This window comes from Vulpes vulpes, chromosome 5 (assembly GCF_048418805.1).
Source record: "Vulpes vulpes isolate BD-2025 chromosome 5, VulVul3, whole genome shotgun sequence".
NCBI lineage: Eukaryota > Metazoa > Chordata > Mammalia > Carnivora > Canidae > Vulpes > Vulpes vulpes.
Genome location: NC_132784.1, coordinates 113,581,793 through 113,600,528, shown reverse-complemented (window position 1 = coordinate 113,600,528; position 18,736 = coordinate 113,581,793). Strand labels below are relative to the sequence as shown.

The window sequence follows — 18,736 nt, the reverse complement described above, 5'->3', positions numbered from 1 at the left end:
GGCTACGGGAAGCGCCTTGGGGGGCATCCGGGCGGCCGCGACTGAGCCACCAGGACAGAAGGGCAGGCAGGGCCACGCTGCCGTCACCCTGTGCGGTGGCCTCACCGCTCTCCTTGGACACGGGAAGTGAGGCCCAGGGAGGGTGAGTAACAGGCAGGCGGTGAGGCCAGTCCCCAGTCCCCCCGGGACCTCAGCCCCTCACCTGCACCCCCCCTGAGGGCATCCTGCCCCTAGGACGCGGGGGGCGAGGCTGAGCCCCGAGGAGGGAGCCCCAAGGGCACCTTGCTCAGGTCCTTGAGCTCCTCCTCCTGCTCCAGGCGCAGGCTGTTGGCCCTCTGCAGGAGGCTCTGGGCCCTCTCCCTGGCCACCTCCTCCAGGTCACTGAGCTTCTTGTTGTTCCTCCACACCATTTCCTTCTGCTTCATGACCTTCTTGCGGGCGGTCACCGCATCCTAGGGGACAGTGTCCTGGGTGCTGCCGGGCCACCAAGGCCACCCGCTGAGACCCCAATGTGCCTTCACCCACCAGCTGGGAGAACCAGAGTTTCTTGGCCGGCTCCCTGCTGCTCCCACGCCCCCCTGTGCCATGTCTGGTGTCCACACAGGCCTAGACACACACCACCCTCCCAGAGCTCCCCTCCCCCTGCGGAACCAGGGCGGGCGGGCAGCTACCACGATGGCCTCCTTCTCCTTCCTTAAGGCCTGCTCCCGGGCCTCGTGCTCTTCCCTGGTCAGGACGTGGGACGCCCATTTGATGCGTGCAAACTCCTCGGGGCTCATGATGAGGGACTCCCCGGAGGGATCCTTGGTGGGCACGCTGCGGGGGGATGCACCATCAGTGGGGAGCAGCGGGGAAGCCCTCGGCCCTGCACTGTAGCAGGGGCTCTGCCCTCCTCCCCCCTTCACCATGGCCAGCGCCCCACAGTGCCACCCTGCCGGCAGGAAGACGCCACCCACGGCACCGCAGGCCCACCCAGGAGGAGGGGCCCCGGCCAAGGGACCGGCCACACAGAGACATCCTAAAGGCTTCTGCTGATGGGTCCAGTGCGGAGGTCACCTTCCCTGTGCCACCATCAGAAACCCTGCCCCATGGGCACACGTGCCAATCCCCCCAGCCACGTGGAGAGCCCGCTCCTCAGAGGCCCCCCACCCTGCTCTCACGGCCTGTGTGCAGGACACCCCCCATGCAGACTCTGCCGGCCACCCAGCCCCGGCGCCCTGCTGCGCCCAGAGGGAGAGCCCAAACCAGCGTGGCAAACGGCACTTTACAAAGTGGGGGACCCCTGGGTGGCTCCGTGCTTGAGCATCTGCCTCCGGCTAGAGGCCCGGGATCAAGTCCTACATTGGGTTCCCCACAAGGAGCCTGCTTCTCCCTCTGCCTGTGTCTCTGCCTCTCTCTGTGGCTCTCATGAATAAATAAATAAATAAAATATTTAAAAAAATAAATAAATAAGAGCTTATTCCTCAAGGATGACATAAAGAGGGCAAGGGGGACGCCAGACAAGGTTGAGACAGATGCTGTGAGAAACCTAAGCATCGTTGTCCTGTCCGGCCGGCCCGGAGAGAAGCTTTGAACCCTAAATATTAATTAAAATCTCTGATCAACAACAGTCAGAGGCATGGCTGCGGACCTCTCCTCCGAGCCGCCCAGCGCATTCAACAAACCAAGAGCTAATTATACTGATTACAAACAACTGGCAGGCACCGAGGATGGAGGCAGGAGCAGCAGGGGCTGGAATCACGCTGCTTCTGGGTGAGGCCGTTTAACAGGGACATGGCAGCTAGACGCAGATGGTCTGAGGCAGGAAGTGAAACCTCATCTCATAAAACGCGTGTGTGCGTGCGTGTGTGTGCGTGTGTGCATGTGTTGTGGGGGTGGGGCTGGGCCATCCGGGAGGAGGCCTGAGTGAGTGGACCCAGGGCTGGGCCTGGGGGCCTGGGAGCCTGGGAGCCAGAGCGACCAGGACTCACCTGCTTGAGACAGCAGGACTAGCCACCCCCCAAAGGAATCCACCCTTCCTCCCTGCCCTCTTTCTTCACTTCCCTCTGTCCTCCCTTCCTTCCTTCCTCCCTTCCCCCCTTCCCTTCTTCCCTTCCTCCCTCCCTTCCTCCCTTCCTTCCTCCCTCCCTTCCCCCTTTTCCCTTCCCTCTTTCCTTCCTTTCTCCCTTCCTTCCTCCCTCCCTTCCTCCCTCCCTCCCTTCTTCCCTTCCTCCCTCCCTTCCTCCCTCCCTTCCTCCCTTCCCTCCTTCCTCCCCTCCCTCCTTCCTTCCCCCCACAAGTGGCTGTGGGACACAGCCAGCCAGGCCGGTTGCTGCTGGGGCTAAGTGGACCGCGCTCCTGGAGCTGCGTCCCTGCCACACTGCCCCAGCCCGATAACACAGACATCAGAGGGTCCAGAGCTGGGAGGACAGTTCCCGCTGCTGAGCTAACCCTAACCCACGGTGCAAGGGGGCAGCTCCAGCCAGGAAGCTGAGCTGCTTCAATCCCAAAGGAACCCAAGAGCCCAGGAATTTCCTCCTGTGGCCTGAGAGTGCCTATTAGCATCCGGTCCGCTTCCCTTACTGCAGATTCTTGCTGCAGCCAGGAGTTGGCTCATCTGGACCATTGCCCTTCACCAGGAGCACGAAGGGCGGCTCAGAGAGGACTACTAAGCAGGGCCCCTCTGGCAGTGTGGGGGGCTCCCTTGCAGCCCCAACTCGGGAAACAGGAAGAAGTCGAGGATCCAAGAACGGAGACAAGAGGGGCAGAAACAGGAGAGGCCAAGACAGCGAGGAAGGAGAGTGAGGACGCGAACAGCAGTGATGAAGAGGATGGAAGCGGGGCCGAAGTGCAGGCAGGAACGCAAGGCCAGGGTGCTGCACCTGGGCACTCACATGAGCTCCCGGACCAGGTCCCGGGTGATGAGCTGGATGGTCTCCGGCTTGTGCTCCAAGCCCAAGGCAGTGAGACTCTTCCGAATGGCATGCTTATCTCGGAGGAGCACGATGGGACTGTCACTCTGGGCCAGAGGCTGCAGGGTCAGGAAGGACAGCTTAGAAGCTGGTCAATCCCCACTTCTTCAAGGGTAGTCCCCTCTTCCCTCCACCCTTCCAGGGAGGGGCACAGAAGGCTGGCCGGGGCCCAGGCCGCGGGACTGCCGAGAATTGCCGGGGCACAGAGAAAGCCACACCGTGCTCTGCCCTTGAACGCGGCTGCATGAGTTCAACAGAGACCAGCTCCTCTAGAAACAAGGCTCCTCCGTGCCTTCTGCAAATACCCTGGATGGATGGATGGATGGATGGATGGATGGATGGATGGATGGATGGAGAAATGGACGGATGGACGGACAGATGGAGAAATAGATGGAGGGATGGATGGATGGATGAATGAATGGATGGACGGACGGATGGATAGATAGATGGATGGATAGATGGATGGATGGAAGGATGGATGGATGGATAGATGGATAGATGGATGGATGGAAGGATGGATGGACAGATGGATGGATGGATGGATGGATGGATGGATGGATGGATGGATGGATAGACGGATGGATGGAAGGAAGGATGGATGGATAGATGGATGGATGGAAGGATGGATGGACAGATGGATGGATGGATGGATGGATGGATGGATGGATGGATAGATGGATGGATAGATGGACGGATGGATGCACAGATGGACAAATGGACGGAGGGATGGATGGATGGATGGATGGATGGATGGACGGACAGATGGATGGTTGGATGGATGGATGGATGGGTAGATGGGGAAGGCTAGTGTGTGTCCATTCCTGACCTAAAACCATCAGGAATGAACATCTGGGGTCTCTGGGGTCTCCTCTTTCCATGACTTAGGAAGGAAGAAATCATGATCTCCCTTGGGCCACACCGCGGTGTCAGATAATACAATTTCTTACAGACTCATCCAATCTGTGATATTCAGAATTTTTAATCCTTCCTTATGATTAACTTACTTTGGTCCACCCCCCGAACCCCCCCCCCAAAATCATACAGAGGAGGTTAGAGACCTGCCTTTACATGGAAGGTGGTAAGGAAGTCCTGGAGTCAGAGCTAGCTGGCATGCATATTAAATGCACGATTTTTTTTCCCAAAAATGTTCCAACCGTGAAGTAGTCAAATAATAAGAAAATGAAACCACTTGTTTCAGGAAAACATTGAACACAGGAGAGAATATGATTTGCCGTGGACGCAGCGACCGTGACCCCGGGTGGAAGCAGGGGGAGGCCTTGGCAGCGGACACCTCTTGGTCCAGAGCTCACTAGTCTCGACGGTCCCCAGCGTGCTGCTGCCACCTGGCGTCCATCTGCTTCCAGGGGGGCGCGACTCAGGCGTGACACAGGCCACTTCTGCCCCCTGCTGCCGGCTCAGAGACTCCAGATGCCCCCCCACCCCAGCAATAGGGCCAAAGACTCGGGCAGGAACGGGGGCGTCTCCGCCTGCCCCTGGGGCTGGAGACCTCGACCACCTCCCGACCTTCAGACACCCCACGGGCCCAAACAAAACCTGTCCGTAAGTGACAGTGCGTTCCCTCGGTTCTTTCCCTATGGGTAGGAAACCTGCAGCAGATGGGGTCACCGAATGGAGAAAGGAGCCGTCTTGAACCCTCTGGGAAGTCCTGTTTGTTTGTTTAAGATTTATTTATTTATGAGAAAGAGAAGGGCGAGTGGAGTGAGGGTCGAGGCAGAGGGAGAGGGAGACAGGATCCCCAACAGACCCCTCGGGGCGGAGCTAGAGGAGGGAGGAGGTGGGCTCGATCTCACAACCCTGAGATCACACCGGAGCCCAAACCAGGAGTCGGACGCTCAGCCGACCGAGCACCCCGGCACCCCTGGAAAGTCCTCTTGGGCTCAGGGCGAGGACAGGGAGGAGCACACACGTCCGCTCGGCTCCTGCCGCCTGCCTGCCTCAGAGGGGTGCACCCAGCGCTCCCACGGCTCCTGGCGTGTTTCCCGTCCCCGCCTTTGTCCCTCTGTCTATCGCTGTGCTCTCTCCACATCCCCTTCCCGTTCTGTCCTTGTCTCCCTGCCTTCTGCACCTGCCATGTGATAGAACATTCCGGGGCGTGCTCTAGCTAGCCCCCCTTCTCTGCCTGGAATATGCTGTCGGCCTCCCAGTGGGGACGACACTGCCCGTGAAGACCTGCTGGGGGGTTCCCAAGGCCAACGCACCCCGGAGGACCCGTGGTTTGCTACTATGCGCGCTTGGACGGAGGGTCGTCCGCGAGCTCAGTTGGCGGCCCTCAAACGTCTTCATCCTGGGGCACCCACTGGGCAGCCATCTGCTCCCTGCAGCAGGGCCCCCCTTGATGCTACCACAGATTTTAAATGAAGGTTGCAGGGGTGGAGAGAGCCAGGCGCCCCTGTTCACCTGGGCCCCACTGGATGGGTCCAGCTGCTCGGTCTCCCTCGGAGAGCCACCCGGGAGAGGGGATGGCCTGCCCTGTGCTAGCGTCACTCTGAGTGACACCAGCCTGGGCCACTGCCTTCAGGGCCCGGCTCTCGGGGGGAGGGGGGCCTGGCGAGCGTTACCTTGGCACCTCCAAAGAGGCTCTCATCCACCTCGGAACTCACGGCTTTGGTCCGATAGCGAGTCCGGTTCCTCGACCTGTTGGAAGTGGTGGAGGAGGAGCTCAGGACGCCCGTGGTGCTTAGCGGCTGCAGGGAGAGGCAGAAAGTTCGGGCCATCAGCACCGAGTTGTCTTCTAGGCCCTGGGCAAGTGTCCAGCCCGTGCTGGGGAGAAGCGGGTGGGCGTGTGGGATGGCCACAGAGGGAAAGTGCGGTAACCCTGGTAACCCTGCAACGTAGGAGACGCGCCGCAGACGCAGGGGGTCCTCCAGGTCGGAGCCAGCACACTAGCTCAGGGAGGAGGAGCATCTCCTCGTCCCTGCGCTGAAGGAGGCCAGGCCATCATGCACGGGACAGAGGGAGGCGATGGCAAGAGGAGGACGCCTTGTCCTCCAGGTCCCAGTTTCCCACCACGACGCTCTCTTGTGAGGCCATGGGCGCTGCCTCCCCAGCAAGGGAGCATCCTCTGCATCCCAGGCCAATCAGCCTCAGCTCTGAGCCGCCTTTCATGACCAACACGACGACCTGACCTCCTCCATGTCTCCACAAGCTCTCAAGGTTACCGCAGGGACCAGAGGACACCGGGGATGGAAAACCACCTTCCCGCTGCTTGACACACGGCGGGCGCCCAGTAAAGGTCAGTGGGTGGAGGGTGAATGATGGCCCCCGCTATCAGACAGCTGCTTCACGGGGTCCACTGTGAGCCTTCCACTCCTGGGACCCCTAAAGCAGGCGCCCGACAGCTTTTAACCAACCAGTGTCTTCCTATATCTGGAATATTCCTCACCTAAGGAGTTGACGTAAGGCCCAAGGCTGGCTACACACGCTAGGAACAGCAGCCACGCACCTTCTGAGCCCGGGCAAAGGGCCTCGGCTTCACCATCAGAGGCCCTGAGCCGGAGGCCGAGAGGCAGCGGTGCCAGCCATACCCAGCGTCTGGGGCCGTGCTGATAAGGCCACCGCACCCCACAGAACTGCCAGCGCTGGGCCTGCAGCGGTGCATCAGGGGTCCCTGCCAGGCCAGGTCTGCCTTGTGGTTTTGGCTCCGGTTGCAGCTGCAGGGCTTCTGAGCACAGTTTCCCAGCCGGGGGGCTCTCCATAATCCCCTAGAGACCTGCCCCCCTCCCCCGTCCTTAAATTACAGTTCCAGCTCCATCACCTGCAACTGAGCACACCAGAACCACCTCCGTTCCCCAAACCCAGGTCAGCCCCGAGACAAGGCTGTCTCCAGGACGTGGCTCCTGCAAGGACTTCGGAGCAGCTCCAGGTTTACTCTAAAGCTGATCCAAATCTCCCTCAGGGGAGCCAACCTGCCCCACAGGTTCTCTAAGCTGGGATATCTCGGCAGCGTGAGCTACACACTTGGGGTCTCCCAAGCCTGGGAATCAGCAGCTGCCAAGGGAACAGGGGAGAGAGAGATGGACCCGGTCGCTTCAGGTCACTAACCCCTGGATGCTATGTTCTGCTTTGTTTTGTTAAGATTTTGTTTATTTATTCATGAGACACAGAGAGAGAGAGAAGCAGGCAAAGGGAGAAGTAGGCTCCACGCGGGGAGCCCGACACGGGACTGGATCTCAGGACCCCGGGGTCACGCCCTGGGCCCCAGGCAGGTGCTCAACCATGAACCCCCCGGGTGTCTCTGGGCGGCGTGTTCTGAAAGCTCTCTGGGATCTGCCCTGCCCGACCAGATGCCCCGGCACCTGTTGCACCTGCACCAGGTTTTCCCACCAAATCAGGAGATTATCCCCAGGTGAGCGCTGCTGTGTGTGCAGTTCCCCTCACTCCTGGCCCCGCCAGCAAGAGGCTTACAGTGGGAGCCTCCCCGTAGGGCCTCGGGCAGCCCCAATACAGCCGAGCAGGAAAGCTGGGGTTTATTAAAAGGTAAATATAGCAGCCCCGAGGACGCCTAATAACAGGTTCTGAAGGCTGTTCTGTAGTTACTGGTGAGCAACTGCTCCCCTTTCCACCAAAAATAGAATAAGACAAAATGAATAGAACCTTCCGCAGGTGGGACTGAGGGAAAGCATCGGGAGGGAAAAGGTGGAAGACCCTGGATCAGCAGGCAGGTGTGAGTTCTGCAGGGAAGGAAGCACACAGCTGTGATGCCCGCACATAGTGGGAGCTCAGCGTGCATTTGCTGAAGAATGAATGAGAGAAACCAAGTGAGAGGGCCCCTCGAGGGCCTCGGGCCACTTCCCCGAAGGAGCCCAACTCCAGGCCACTCCCCAACTCCACATTTTCCAAATCACTGTGGCAAATAACACAGCAGACGGCTTTGGGATACAGATGGGAAGGATTATTATGGTTGTGCATGTGTTCTCCTTCTTTCCAAGCACTCCTGCCGCTTTTCCCTTCGCTCAGGTGTCCACTGGGCCCACGGGCTCCTGCAGGGCTGAGACCCAGTCACCTCTCTCCTGCACCCTCGTACCCAGGTCCAGGAGATACTGTACTGCCTGAGCCTAGATACTGTACTGCCTGAGCCTAGAAGTCAGAACAGAGGAAGGAAAAGAGATGACCACAGAGAAGTGGCCACCGGGCAGGGCAGAGGGAAGCACCGAGCTCTCTAGGGTTGGGTGGCTGAGAAGCCTCGCTGGGGGAAATGCTGACTCTGAAGCCACAAGTCACGCACTGTGGCTAGCAGGGCCGCTCTTGCCAAGAGTAACTACGGGGATTAAGGAGGTCACTGTGTAAAAGCACTAGAAAAAATGAAGAACCAAGCAGAAATGGAAAGTTAAATCCCTCTAGGCCAGAGACGGTAGCCAAACGCTCCTTTCAGGAAGTGAAGGGCCGGTTTTACTTCTGGCGTGTGACCCAATAAACATGCCCACCAGGGTGGGCAGCGCCTGGCCACCAGCCTGCCTAGTCCCACTGGGGAAGATGAGGACGGGAGATGGATAAAGATGCCAGCCCGGCTTTGATATTTTCATCTTGCTGACCTAGCTGACTCCCTCTCTTCAAATACCATCCCACCCCAGGACCGCAGGAATTTGGCCACTGCTAGGAATTTGGGGAGAGACTCCCGGTGCCGAAAGATCAGCTGGTCAAGGGGATGAGTTTCACTCTGTCATCGATAGAGGACAATCTCCATAATACCCTAAGTTTTGAAGAAAGCAGATTAGAAGAAACAGGTAAGTGCTCCTGCGAAAAAGTTTGTTTGGAGGGTACACACCCCGAGTGTCTATTAAATGAATGTCTGCCAAAAAAAAAAGGTTGAACAGAAATGCGGGGTGAGCATTATTATCTTAAGATGGTTCCCCTAGTGAATAATTTCCTGCAGTTGAGTAGGTAATTATTCATGTAGGTAACACACTGTATTTATTTGAAAACAAAACTGGGCTGCGGGCCTGCTGCCTGACTCTGGACACGGAAGAGGGCAGCGCTTACACACCGCAGCTCTGGGCGCCCCGGATCCAGTGCGTGCAGCTCAAATCCAGCGAGACCGAGCTGCCACTGGGTCGGCACAGACAGCGACGGACTTTCCCTGGCGTGACCGTAACACCTGTCCACTGAACAAAGAAGACCTTTCCCGTCCTTTCCTGGACGTCCTCTCCCCGCTGCGATCCAGTTCCCTTTTTGCATAGACGGTCACTGCGGGCTGGCAAATTCAGGCCTCCAGCTCCTTCCCTGTCTGTGGACTTTGGTTGCCAAGAAGGTGGGGATGCCCGTGCACCAGGCACCTGCCTTCTACCGCGTGATCCACTCAGGGCACACTCCTTTCCTCAAATGGGAGACAAGGTTGGCCATGAGGGGCCGCCATCCAGAGGTGGCTTCCTAGTGAGCGCCCACCCCTCCTTCTGGAGGACCGTGTTATTCAGTGTTTTTGTAAGAGTCCTGGAAATCTGCTTCACCCTGAGCCCCTGACTCCCCACCGCCACCAGCACCTCCCCCCACTCCTCCAAACACTCTTAAAAGCTAGTGAGCAGCAACACACACACACACACACACACACACACACACACACACACACGCATCCTGCCAAAGGGCCAAGATCTCTAACTTAGCCTACTGGCCTCTCAAAGGTGCCCGCAGGCCCAGTCCTGTCCAAGGGCTCTCAGGGGGCCTCGGTCAGCAGGCCAACCCCTGCCCCAAGTGGACCTTTCACGGGGAATCCCATCTGAGTACCCTCAAGCCCACAAGCCTAGCCTAAGTGCAATTCACTGATTAATATGCAATTCAAAAGAGCACCTGGGTGGCTCAGTCAATTGGGCATCTGCCTTCAGCTCAGCTCCTCCTAGGGTCCTGGGATTGAGTCCAGCATCGGTGGGCTCCCCATTCTGAGGGGAGTCTGCTTCTCCCTCTGTTCCTCACCCCACTCGTGCTCTCTCGCTCTCAAATAAATAAATACAATATTTTTAAAAAATAATCTGCACTGGAAAATATGAATTTTTAAACAGGAGAGAAAGGAACTAACAGTTACCATGTGTCCTTAGATGCCAGCTGTGATGCCAGCTGTGACGCCAAGCACGATGCTAGGCCCCCACAGACAGACAGCCTGACTTACACGAAGCACTGCAGAGAGCCCGGATTAACTGTGCACCATTAAATGGAGCAGTGAAAGGGGATCCCAACTGCAAGAGCGTAGGGAGTCCTCAGGAATTGGAAGCTGCTCTTTGTTGGGGACTTGTGTCATAATTAACAAAGCTCTCCTGAAATCCCTGCTCAGGAGGATTCTGAACCCCTAGGAATGCAGCATGACCCATGGGCACGCGACGTGTCCACAGAACAGTCAAGGCACCGCCTTGGCCCTCTGGTGTGCCCTGGAAAATCTAAAGTTACTTCCAACACCCCAAGGCTCCAAGGCCTACCCTGGGTCCCTCCCTTATGCCTCAGGGGCCATCGCGGTCCTCCCTGGGACCCAGACACTTCACAGCTCCTCCCAGGCCGGCGCTTGTCGAGGACCCTCGCCACTGCACCGTGCTTCCCACCCCGGGGACCCCAGGCCCGCAGGAGCGGAGCAGACCCAATGCCTCCTCCTCCCCGCAGTCTTTCAAACCTGGTACCGACCTGCCCATTCATTCACTCACAAGGACTTGAGTACCTCCTGAGCGAGCCAAGGCCCGCCAACAGAGGAGCGCTAGGTGACCCCTGCACTGGCGCTGGCTGCCGCACCGGGCAGGTCCTAGAACCCCGCGTGGGGCCTCCCCACCAGCTGCTGTCCCGCATCCCAGTAGCCCCAGCCCTGGGGGCCCCCGCCCGACGGACGGGAAGAGACGGTCCCGCTCCCGCGACCCCACGTTCTCAGGCCCTACAGACCGCACCCCGAGTCCTCCCGTGGACCCTCCTCGGGACTTCCCTTGCTCCTCCTAGGCGTGTCCTCCTCGCTCCGGGGCCTCGCTGACCCCAGGCGCGGACCCGCCTCTCCCTCCCCAGCAGCTCAGAGCACCAGCCCAGATCCGTTCCCGACTCGTCCCAGGACCTCACCATCTCCGCGCCTCGCCGCCTCTGCAGCCCCCAAGCCGCCCAGGCGCTGGATGTTGATGTGTTACCATAGCAACGAGAGCGCGCCGGGCCCGGCCCCGCCCCCCGTCCTGGCCCCGCCCCCGGGTCCCTCGGACGCACTAGGCCCCGCCCCCTGCCCTGGCCCCGCCCCGGGTCCCTCGGGCGCACCAGGCCCCGCCCCCCGCCCTGGCCCCGCCCCCGGGTCCCTCGGACGCACTAGGCCCCGCCCCCTGCCCTGGCCCCGCCCCGGGTCCCTCGGGCGCACCAGGCCCCGCCCCCCGCCCTGGCCCCGCCCCCCGGGTCCCTCGGATGCGCCCGGCCCCGCCCCCAGCCCCGGCCCCGCCCCCGGGTCCCTCGGACGCACCCGGCGCCCTGCGATTTCGGGGACTCCAGCCCCTTCCTCGGGTGCGAAGCGCGGCGCCCACGCGCCTGCCTCTCCGCTCGGGCTCCGGCTGGACCGTAGGGTCGGAACCCGAACCCTCAGGGGCCTGGCACCCGGGATATCTAACTGCCCTGCCCTCCTGCAAGAGCCAGGCCGGGGGACAGCCCCCCACCCCAACCCCACCCCCGGGTACCATGGTTACTGTTGCCCGAGCGCCAGGAGGTGCCAGCCAACCCTGGGTCGGATGAAACAGGTTTCACAGCAGGCGGGAGTCTGGTTAGACCGCAGAAAGAACTTCCTGCCTTGAGAACCTGTGTGCAGTTTCAGGAGCAGTTCCTCAGACCTCCAGCTCAGTCACGTGAGAATTAATTAAAAATAAAATGTAGGGGGACGCCCGGGTGGCTCAACGGTTGAGCCTCTGCCTTCAGCCCAGGGCGTGACCATGGGGTCCTGGGATCCAGTCCTGCGTCGGGCTCCTCTTGGGGAGCCTGCTTCTCCCTCTGCCTGTGTCTCTGCCTCTCTTTCTCTCTCTCTCATGAATAAATAAATAAAATATTTAAAATAAAGTAAAATAAAATAAAATAAAATGTAAGCCATAAATAAATAAATAAATAAATAAATAAATAAATAAAGTAAGCCCTATAGACTGCCTGAATGGAAATCTACGGAACTGGCTTTAGGAAATCGGCCTTTTTAAAAGAGGAGCAGCCCCTCAGCAAAAAAAAAAAAAAAAAAAAAAAAAAAAAAAGGAAATCGGCCTTTCAACACTTCCCAATTTGGATGGACTGTTCTGGAAGAGTTCTTAGGAGTTTTATGATTTTCTTCCCAAGTTGGTTTCTTCCCAACTTCTTCCCTCCCATCCTGCAGGGACGCAGTTGAACTGACCCCTGCAGCCTGTGGGCCCCAAGCCTCACAAGCCTCTGCACCCGCCAGGGACAGCCCCACCCCCAGCCCTGAGCAGCTGACCTCCCGCGAAAGGCAGTGGTGACTCTGTGACCCTGTGAACTGCTCTGCAAGCGCTGGCCTCGCCCCAGCCGTGTTTCTGAAGCTCCCGCAACTCACTCTTGTGCTTCAAAGCTGCTGGCGACGGGAGGCAGGCCGGGAGCCTCTGCAGAGCTGGGGCACCGAGGCCGTTCGCAGCCCCAGGGGAGTGGAGGAAGGGACCCGGGGTCACCTCCAGTTGTTCTTAAAAGGCCTTACTCCAGCAGACCTTGCATTCCTTCTCTGGATTTCCCAGCCTGATCTCCTCTGGGATCCTCAGAAGAACCCGGGGCAGCGCGGGGATGGGGGAGGCCACAGTGAGGCCACAGTGTAGGAGGTGGGGTCAGAGGGGGAGGCCACCCGGCAGGCAGGCCCGAAGGGGGGAGCACCACCCTCTGGGCTTGGGAGTGTTCCTGGCACCCTTCCCCTCCCAGCCGCTTCCCAGCAGCGCCCAGAGGAGGGACCACTGGAGTGCAGCCTGCTGGCTGGGAGGCTTCCCCAGTGCTCCACAGAATCCTCACAGCACATCCCTGTGGGGTAGTTATCTCCACCACCAAGGAGGACACTGAGGCCAAGAGAGATCACTGTCCAAACTCCAGGCCGGTGCTCTTCTCTCAACCCACGCCGCACGGCCTGTCTGAAGGAAAGGTGTAAAGTGCAGGCAGGAAGGATGGGGTGACAGTGTCACGGAATGTCCTGCCAGGCCTTGTTGGAATTCACCTCCAAGCTAGCTAGCTAGCCAGGCTTAAGTTTCTCGCCTTGCGGGAGCCCTTTACAAGGCTTTCATGGGGCTCTGCTGCAAAAGTAAGCTGAGTTAGGGATCCATTTATCGGGGATTCCGCACAACCCATTTGTGTGGCTCTCCATCACTAGTCTACTGTGCTGCTGCAGGCCTGGCTGCCTGAACCGCTCCCCCCACCCGTCCGCCCTGCCACCCCTCCCCATGTCAGGACAGGAAAGTGCTGGCCATAGTCTCTGTGGGAATATGTGCTGTGGTGCCCAACACCAAAAGGATTTGCAAAGTGAAAGAAAAACAAGGCTTGAAATTTTTTGAAAAGCCAGAAGCCGGCCTGTGAAAATAATTCTAACCCTCCCATTGTATGAAATTGTAAGTGGAGATTCAGTTCTTATCACTGCCTGGCCAAAACGGAAGTCCTCTCTGGCCAGGAAGAGACCTACTAATGCGCCATATATAATTATAAACACATTATACATCTCACCAGAGAGAAAGCTGCCTCCAGAGGCCCTAAACTTATTAACTACTTCTGTTTTTTTCAGCAATGATTCGGTTTTTCCTTCTGGCATTCTTCTCATAGATCATTTCAAACACACATGCCCACTTGAACTTTTCTGATTATAATGAGACAATCTTTCCATTTAAAAACTATTCAAGCCTCATGTATAAGTTTTCTACTGCTGCTGTAACAAATACCACAAATTCGGTTGCTTAAAACAGCATAAATTTATCATCTTATGGCTCTGGAGTTCTCACTGGCCTAAAACTAAGGTGTCAGCAGGACTGTGTTCCCTACCTAAAGGTCAATCCTTTATCCAGTTTCTGTAGGCCACCGTATTCCTTGGCTCCTGGCCCCCTTCCTCCATACTTAACGCCAGGAACATGACACCTCTGAGCACTTTGCACGAGTCACATTTCCCTCTACTGGAGAAGTTTCTCTGATTTTAGGGACTCATATGATTAGGTTGAGCCCACCAGGAGAATCTCCTCATCTCAGGATCCTTAATTTATTCATATCTGCAAAGTCCTTTTACCATATAATGTAAATATTTAAATATTTTGGGAATTAAGAGGTAGATATGTGGAGGAGAGGTGGTGCATTACTCCGCCTACCACTCCTTCCTAGGTAACAATGGTCTGTAATGTATTTTCAAAGGCTTGGGGGAGAAAAAAAATGTATTCAAAGAGTTGATACAACTTGAACATGCCTTTCTAAGCTGCATCTTGGAACATCTCTTTGAAGATTTAAATAACACAAGTGAGATTTAACAGATTTGGACATATATCAAGAATATATCCTCTTTGGGATGCCTGGCTGACTCCGTCAGAGCATGCAGCTCTTGACCTTGGGGTCATGAGTTTGAGCCCCACATTGGGCATAGAGTTTGCTTTAAAAAAATTGGGGGCAGCCCTGATGGCCCAGCGGTTTAGCGCCGCCTGCAGCCTAGGGTGTGATCCTGGAGACCCTGCATCGGTCCCAAGTCGAGCTCCCTGCATGGAACCTGCTTCTCCTTCTGCCTGTGTCTCTGCCTCTCTTTTTCTCTATGTCTGTCATGAATAAAAAAATAAAATCTTAAAAAAAAATAAAATTTTTAAAAAATTTTTTGGAAAGAGTACATTGTCTCCTTTCATCAGCTTTAAATGTATATGTTAAACAACAGAAAATGTACATTAAAATTAATGAGTTTATTCTGTACAGGAAAGGAAACGATCAACAAAATGAAAAGGCAACCTATTAAATGAGAGAAAATCTTTACCAATCATGTATCTGATAAGGGATTAATATCCAAAATATATAAAGAACTCCTACAACTCCATAGTAAAAAAATTAAAAATGGGCAGAGGTTCTGAGCAGACATTTTTCAAAGAAAGACATGCAAATGGCTAACAGGTACATGAAAAGGGGCTCACGATCACCCATCATCAGGAAATGCAAAGCAAAGCCACAATGAGATACCACCTCACACCTGGTAGAATGGCTATTAGCAAAAAGACAAATGGTAACAAGTGTTGGCAAGGCTGTGGAGAAAAGGAAACCCTCATGCCCTGCTCATGGGAAATGTAAATTGGTGCAGCCACTGTGCAAACCAGTATGGAGGTTCCTCAAAAAAACTAAAAAAAGAATGGCCCTATGATCCATCAGTTCACTCCTGGGTGTTTATCCAAAGAAAACAAAAACACTTAAGTCAAAAAGGTGTATTATGCACTCTGTCTTCCTTGCCGCGTTACGTACACTAGCCAAGACATGAAAACAACTCAAGTGTCCAATGGAATGAATGAATACAGAAAATGTGTGGGGTGTGTGTGTGTGTGTGTGTGTGAGAGAGAGAGAGAGAGACAGAGAGAGAGAGGGAGAGAGGGAGAGAGAGGGAGGGAGGGAGAGAGATACGATGGAATGCCAGTCAGCCATAAAAATAGAATGAAATCTTGCCATTGGTGATGACATGGACGCATCCCGATGCATCTTGAGAGGATTAGGCTAAAGTGAAGTAAGTCAGACTGGGAAAGACAAATGATACGGTCCCGCTGTCGGGGGAGGTCACCAAAGACTGGACCGCTGGTTGACCCATGAGCTGGACCCAGGCAATCAGAGGCTCCTCAGCGTCACCCTGTCCTTGAATGTGGGCTCCACTTGGCTTTGCCTCCCAGAGGCTGCCCCACGGACACAGCCTGGAGGTAGTGACGTGGCACTGAGGGCATCTGGCCAGTGTATGCGAATAAACCCAGCTGGGGCTTCTATATGACCTTTTAAGACTTGGGGGGCAGGTGCAGGATCCACCACTCTGGCTCCCACGTGAGACAAGCCTCCTGTATAAGTCCCTTCGCTTATTAAACCTGCCACCTCCCAACCTGGAGGGGTCATATCTCTCTCTCTCTCTCTCTCTCTCTCTCTCTCTCTCTCTCTCTCTCTCTTGCTCTGGTCTCTCTCTGCCCTCCACATACGGGGCCACTTTGAGATTATACCCAGGAAACTCCCAAGAGAGTAATGAACCGGCCTTCGCTTACGTGTAGAATCTAAAATGACAAACAAATCCAAACTCCTAGATACAGAGAGCAGATTTGTGGCTGCCAAGGGTGGGGAGTCAGGGGTGGGGCAATGAGTGAAGATGGTCAAAAGGCACAAACTCCCAATCATAAAATAAATCCGTCTTGCGGATTAAAGTACAACAAGCTGACTGTGGTTAATAATACTGGAGGATATATTTGGAAGATGCGGAGAGAGTAGACCTTACCATCTCTCATCCTAAGAAAAAAAAATGTGTAACTGTGTGCGGTGACAGATGTTAACCAGGCTTCTCGTGGTGATCATTTCTCAGTGTAGACAAACACAGCGTCATTACACCTGAAACTAATATAATGTTGTGTGTCAATTACATCTCAGGAAAAGGACTTAATAGGTTTATGAAACAAAAGTGATAAAAATGAACTGTGAAATTGGTACAAATTATTATGAAATTGAAAAGTAAATTGTAACGAAAATGTTCAGATTCTATCAACAACGTAATTCAATAAGGGAAATAGACAAATTCTGAATAAATAGGCACTTGGATTGTTTCATAATCCAGTTAACAAGGAGGAGAAAACCATCTGAACGCGTTGGGGATATATTAGATTTCCTGTTGATTTGACATAAAATATCGACATTGATAGAGCTTGCGTAAGACTCATATCAGTACACTACACTCAAAACCCATGGCAGGTTGGCTAATGAGGGCCATCAAATCAAAGAACATTTAAGAGTAATTACTGAACAATGTCCTGAAATCCTTACAGCTCATGTGAGAAACTTAGCCCAGATTCTCCCAAATTTGACAATAAGAAACATTGATCTAATGTTGCCAAGAGCAAATCGCAAAATCAAAGAAACGCCCTAATGTATTAATAATAATAAAAGTGTCGATCAATCCATATCAGCAGAAAGAATGAATTATCGCTCTGTTCTGTCTGTATAAATAATATAAAATCGCTGTCATTGGGAGACAAAATAAACAGCCAGAAAAGGGAAGGGCGGAAGCGATTTTTGAGTCGTCCCAGCCAGTGAATTCACTTACTTCTTGTTACTCTTCCAGATGTTAGGATGTTTATAGTTTTTGCCAGGTTTTGAAACATTTCTCATTTGTCGTGATTCATTACCCTAAATCAATGTTTACTCTTGCCATGAATGTCGCATTAATAAGTTTGTCTTGCTTGTCTTCAGTGGGCCCCACAGAGCCTGTTCCACCCCTGATAAGTAGGGAGGCAGCCTTCCCCTTCTCAGCAAAACTTGCCTCCAAAGGGCGGCGGGCCAGGGCCGTATCTGGTGGGGGTCGGGGTGGGGTGCCCTCGCTGACCCCTCCCAGCCTCAGCCCCCTCCTCCCTGCTCCTCCCCACCGCCGGCCTCTCCCACCTTCTCCCCTGTGCCCTGTCTGCCATCCTGGCCTTCCTGGGGCTGCCCTGCATCTGGAGCATCCGCTTCCTGCAGCCCCAGCCCCAGGCTCTCTCTCTTTCCTCCGTCCCAGCTGCCCAGCCAGCCCCGGGGGACAGCAGTCCAGGGGCGGGGAGGGCAGGGGCGGGGCGAGGCTGGAAAGCCAGAGGAAGAGCGCAGGTCCCAACTCCCTGCCCGACCCCAATTCCACCCCCAGGCTCCCTGACTCTTCCTACCACGTTGTCACTCCCAGAGGAGCCTCCAATTACACCCGCAGTCCCCCAGGCTCGTCTCTGTGCTGCCCCCCCCACCCCAGCCTCCCTACCCCCTGCAGCCCCTTCTCAGCCGCTGGGCCTTGGAGCCCCCTGGGTGCCGGCCCCACCCTGCAGGCCTCCCCAGCTGCTCCCCACACTGGCTAAGGCCAGACAGATAAGAATTTTGACTCTGATGAATCAGCGCATTTAGATGGGAGGAGCCTGGGAGATAAGACCCAGCGGAGCCATGGTTAAAATGACAAGTCTGGCCACTCACTGGAGCGTGCCTCCTGTCCTAAGAGCTCTGAGAAGGGAGACTGAGGCCCTGTTCCCCTCTGTCTCTCTCTGTCTCTCGGTGCTTGAACTGCATTTAGGAACCTGCACTTCGCAGGCCAGGGATCAGCGATGCCCAGGCTCCTCGGAGTGGCTTGGGGGTAACAGGGCCACAGAGAGAAAGAAAGGCCAACGGGGAGAGGCTCCCAGCATCCCGTGGGGGAGTCGGTGTGGAGCACATGTAGTTCCTTGCTGGCTCCGGTTGTCCCTGAACTCCTTGATACTCAGGCCTCCAGCACGGGGCGCCCCCTCCTCTCCCCGGACCGGCCTCCTTGCCCTCCCAGCTTCTGCTCCCCTTGTCGGGGTGACCAACCGTCCCTAAAGGGAGTTCTGGGGATGCTCATTCAGTTCTCAGGAAAGCACGTTGCTTCTCGGCAGGTTCACAGCCAGGAAGTCCATCTAGGCCAGCCTGGACGAGGCTCCCCTGTGACTTGTGCTCCCCAGACAGCGAATGAAGAAGGAAAGAGGTGACTAATTTTGGAGCCAGACCAGCAAGGTTAGAGCCCTGGCCTAGCTGCTCACAGCTGAGAGCCCCTGGGCCACCTGCCTAACCACCTGGGCCTTGTGTCCTCATCTGTGACGCCAGGTAATAAGCAAGAAGAGGCACTGCACCGACCAGGCTCGAAAATCAGTTTGCAC

General features: G+C 55.7%; 1 protein-coding gene across 3 annotated transcripts in view; it reads right to left on the bottom strand.

Moving 5' to 3' along the window:
• CFAP45 (cilia and flagella associated protein 45) overlaps nucleotides 1-18,736 on the bottom strand; it is a 31,084-nt gene extending 12,348 nt beyond the window's left edge. The window contains exons 1-5 of one of the 3 annotated variants that reach the window (XM_072759721.1): nucleotides 18,411-18,736; nucleotides 5,531-5,656; nucleotides 2,874-3,010; nucleotides 672-816; nucleotides 282-452 (exon numbers count right to left, since the gene is read on the bottom strand). In XM_072759721.1, the coding sequence (XP_072615822.1) occupies nucleotides 282-452; nucleotides 672-779 (279 nt within the window). In that variant the 5' untranslated portion in view covers nucleotides 780-816; nucleotides 2,874-3,010; nucleotides 5,531-5,656; nucleotides 18,411-18,736. Of the gene's footprint in view, nucleotides 1-281; nucleotides 453-671; nucleotides 817-2,873; nucleotides 3,011-5,530; nucleotides 5,657-10,988; nucleotides 11,074-12,450; nucleotides 12,658-18,410 lie in introns of those variants that run through there. The other 2 variants (XM_072759722.1, XM_025986345.2) reach the window with 2 other exon arrangements.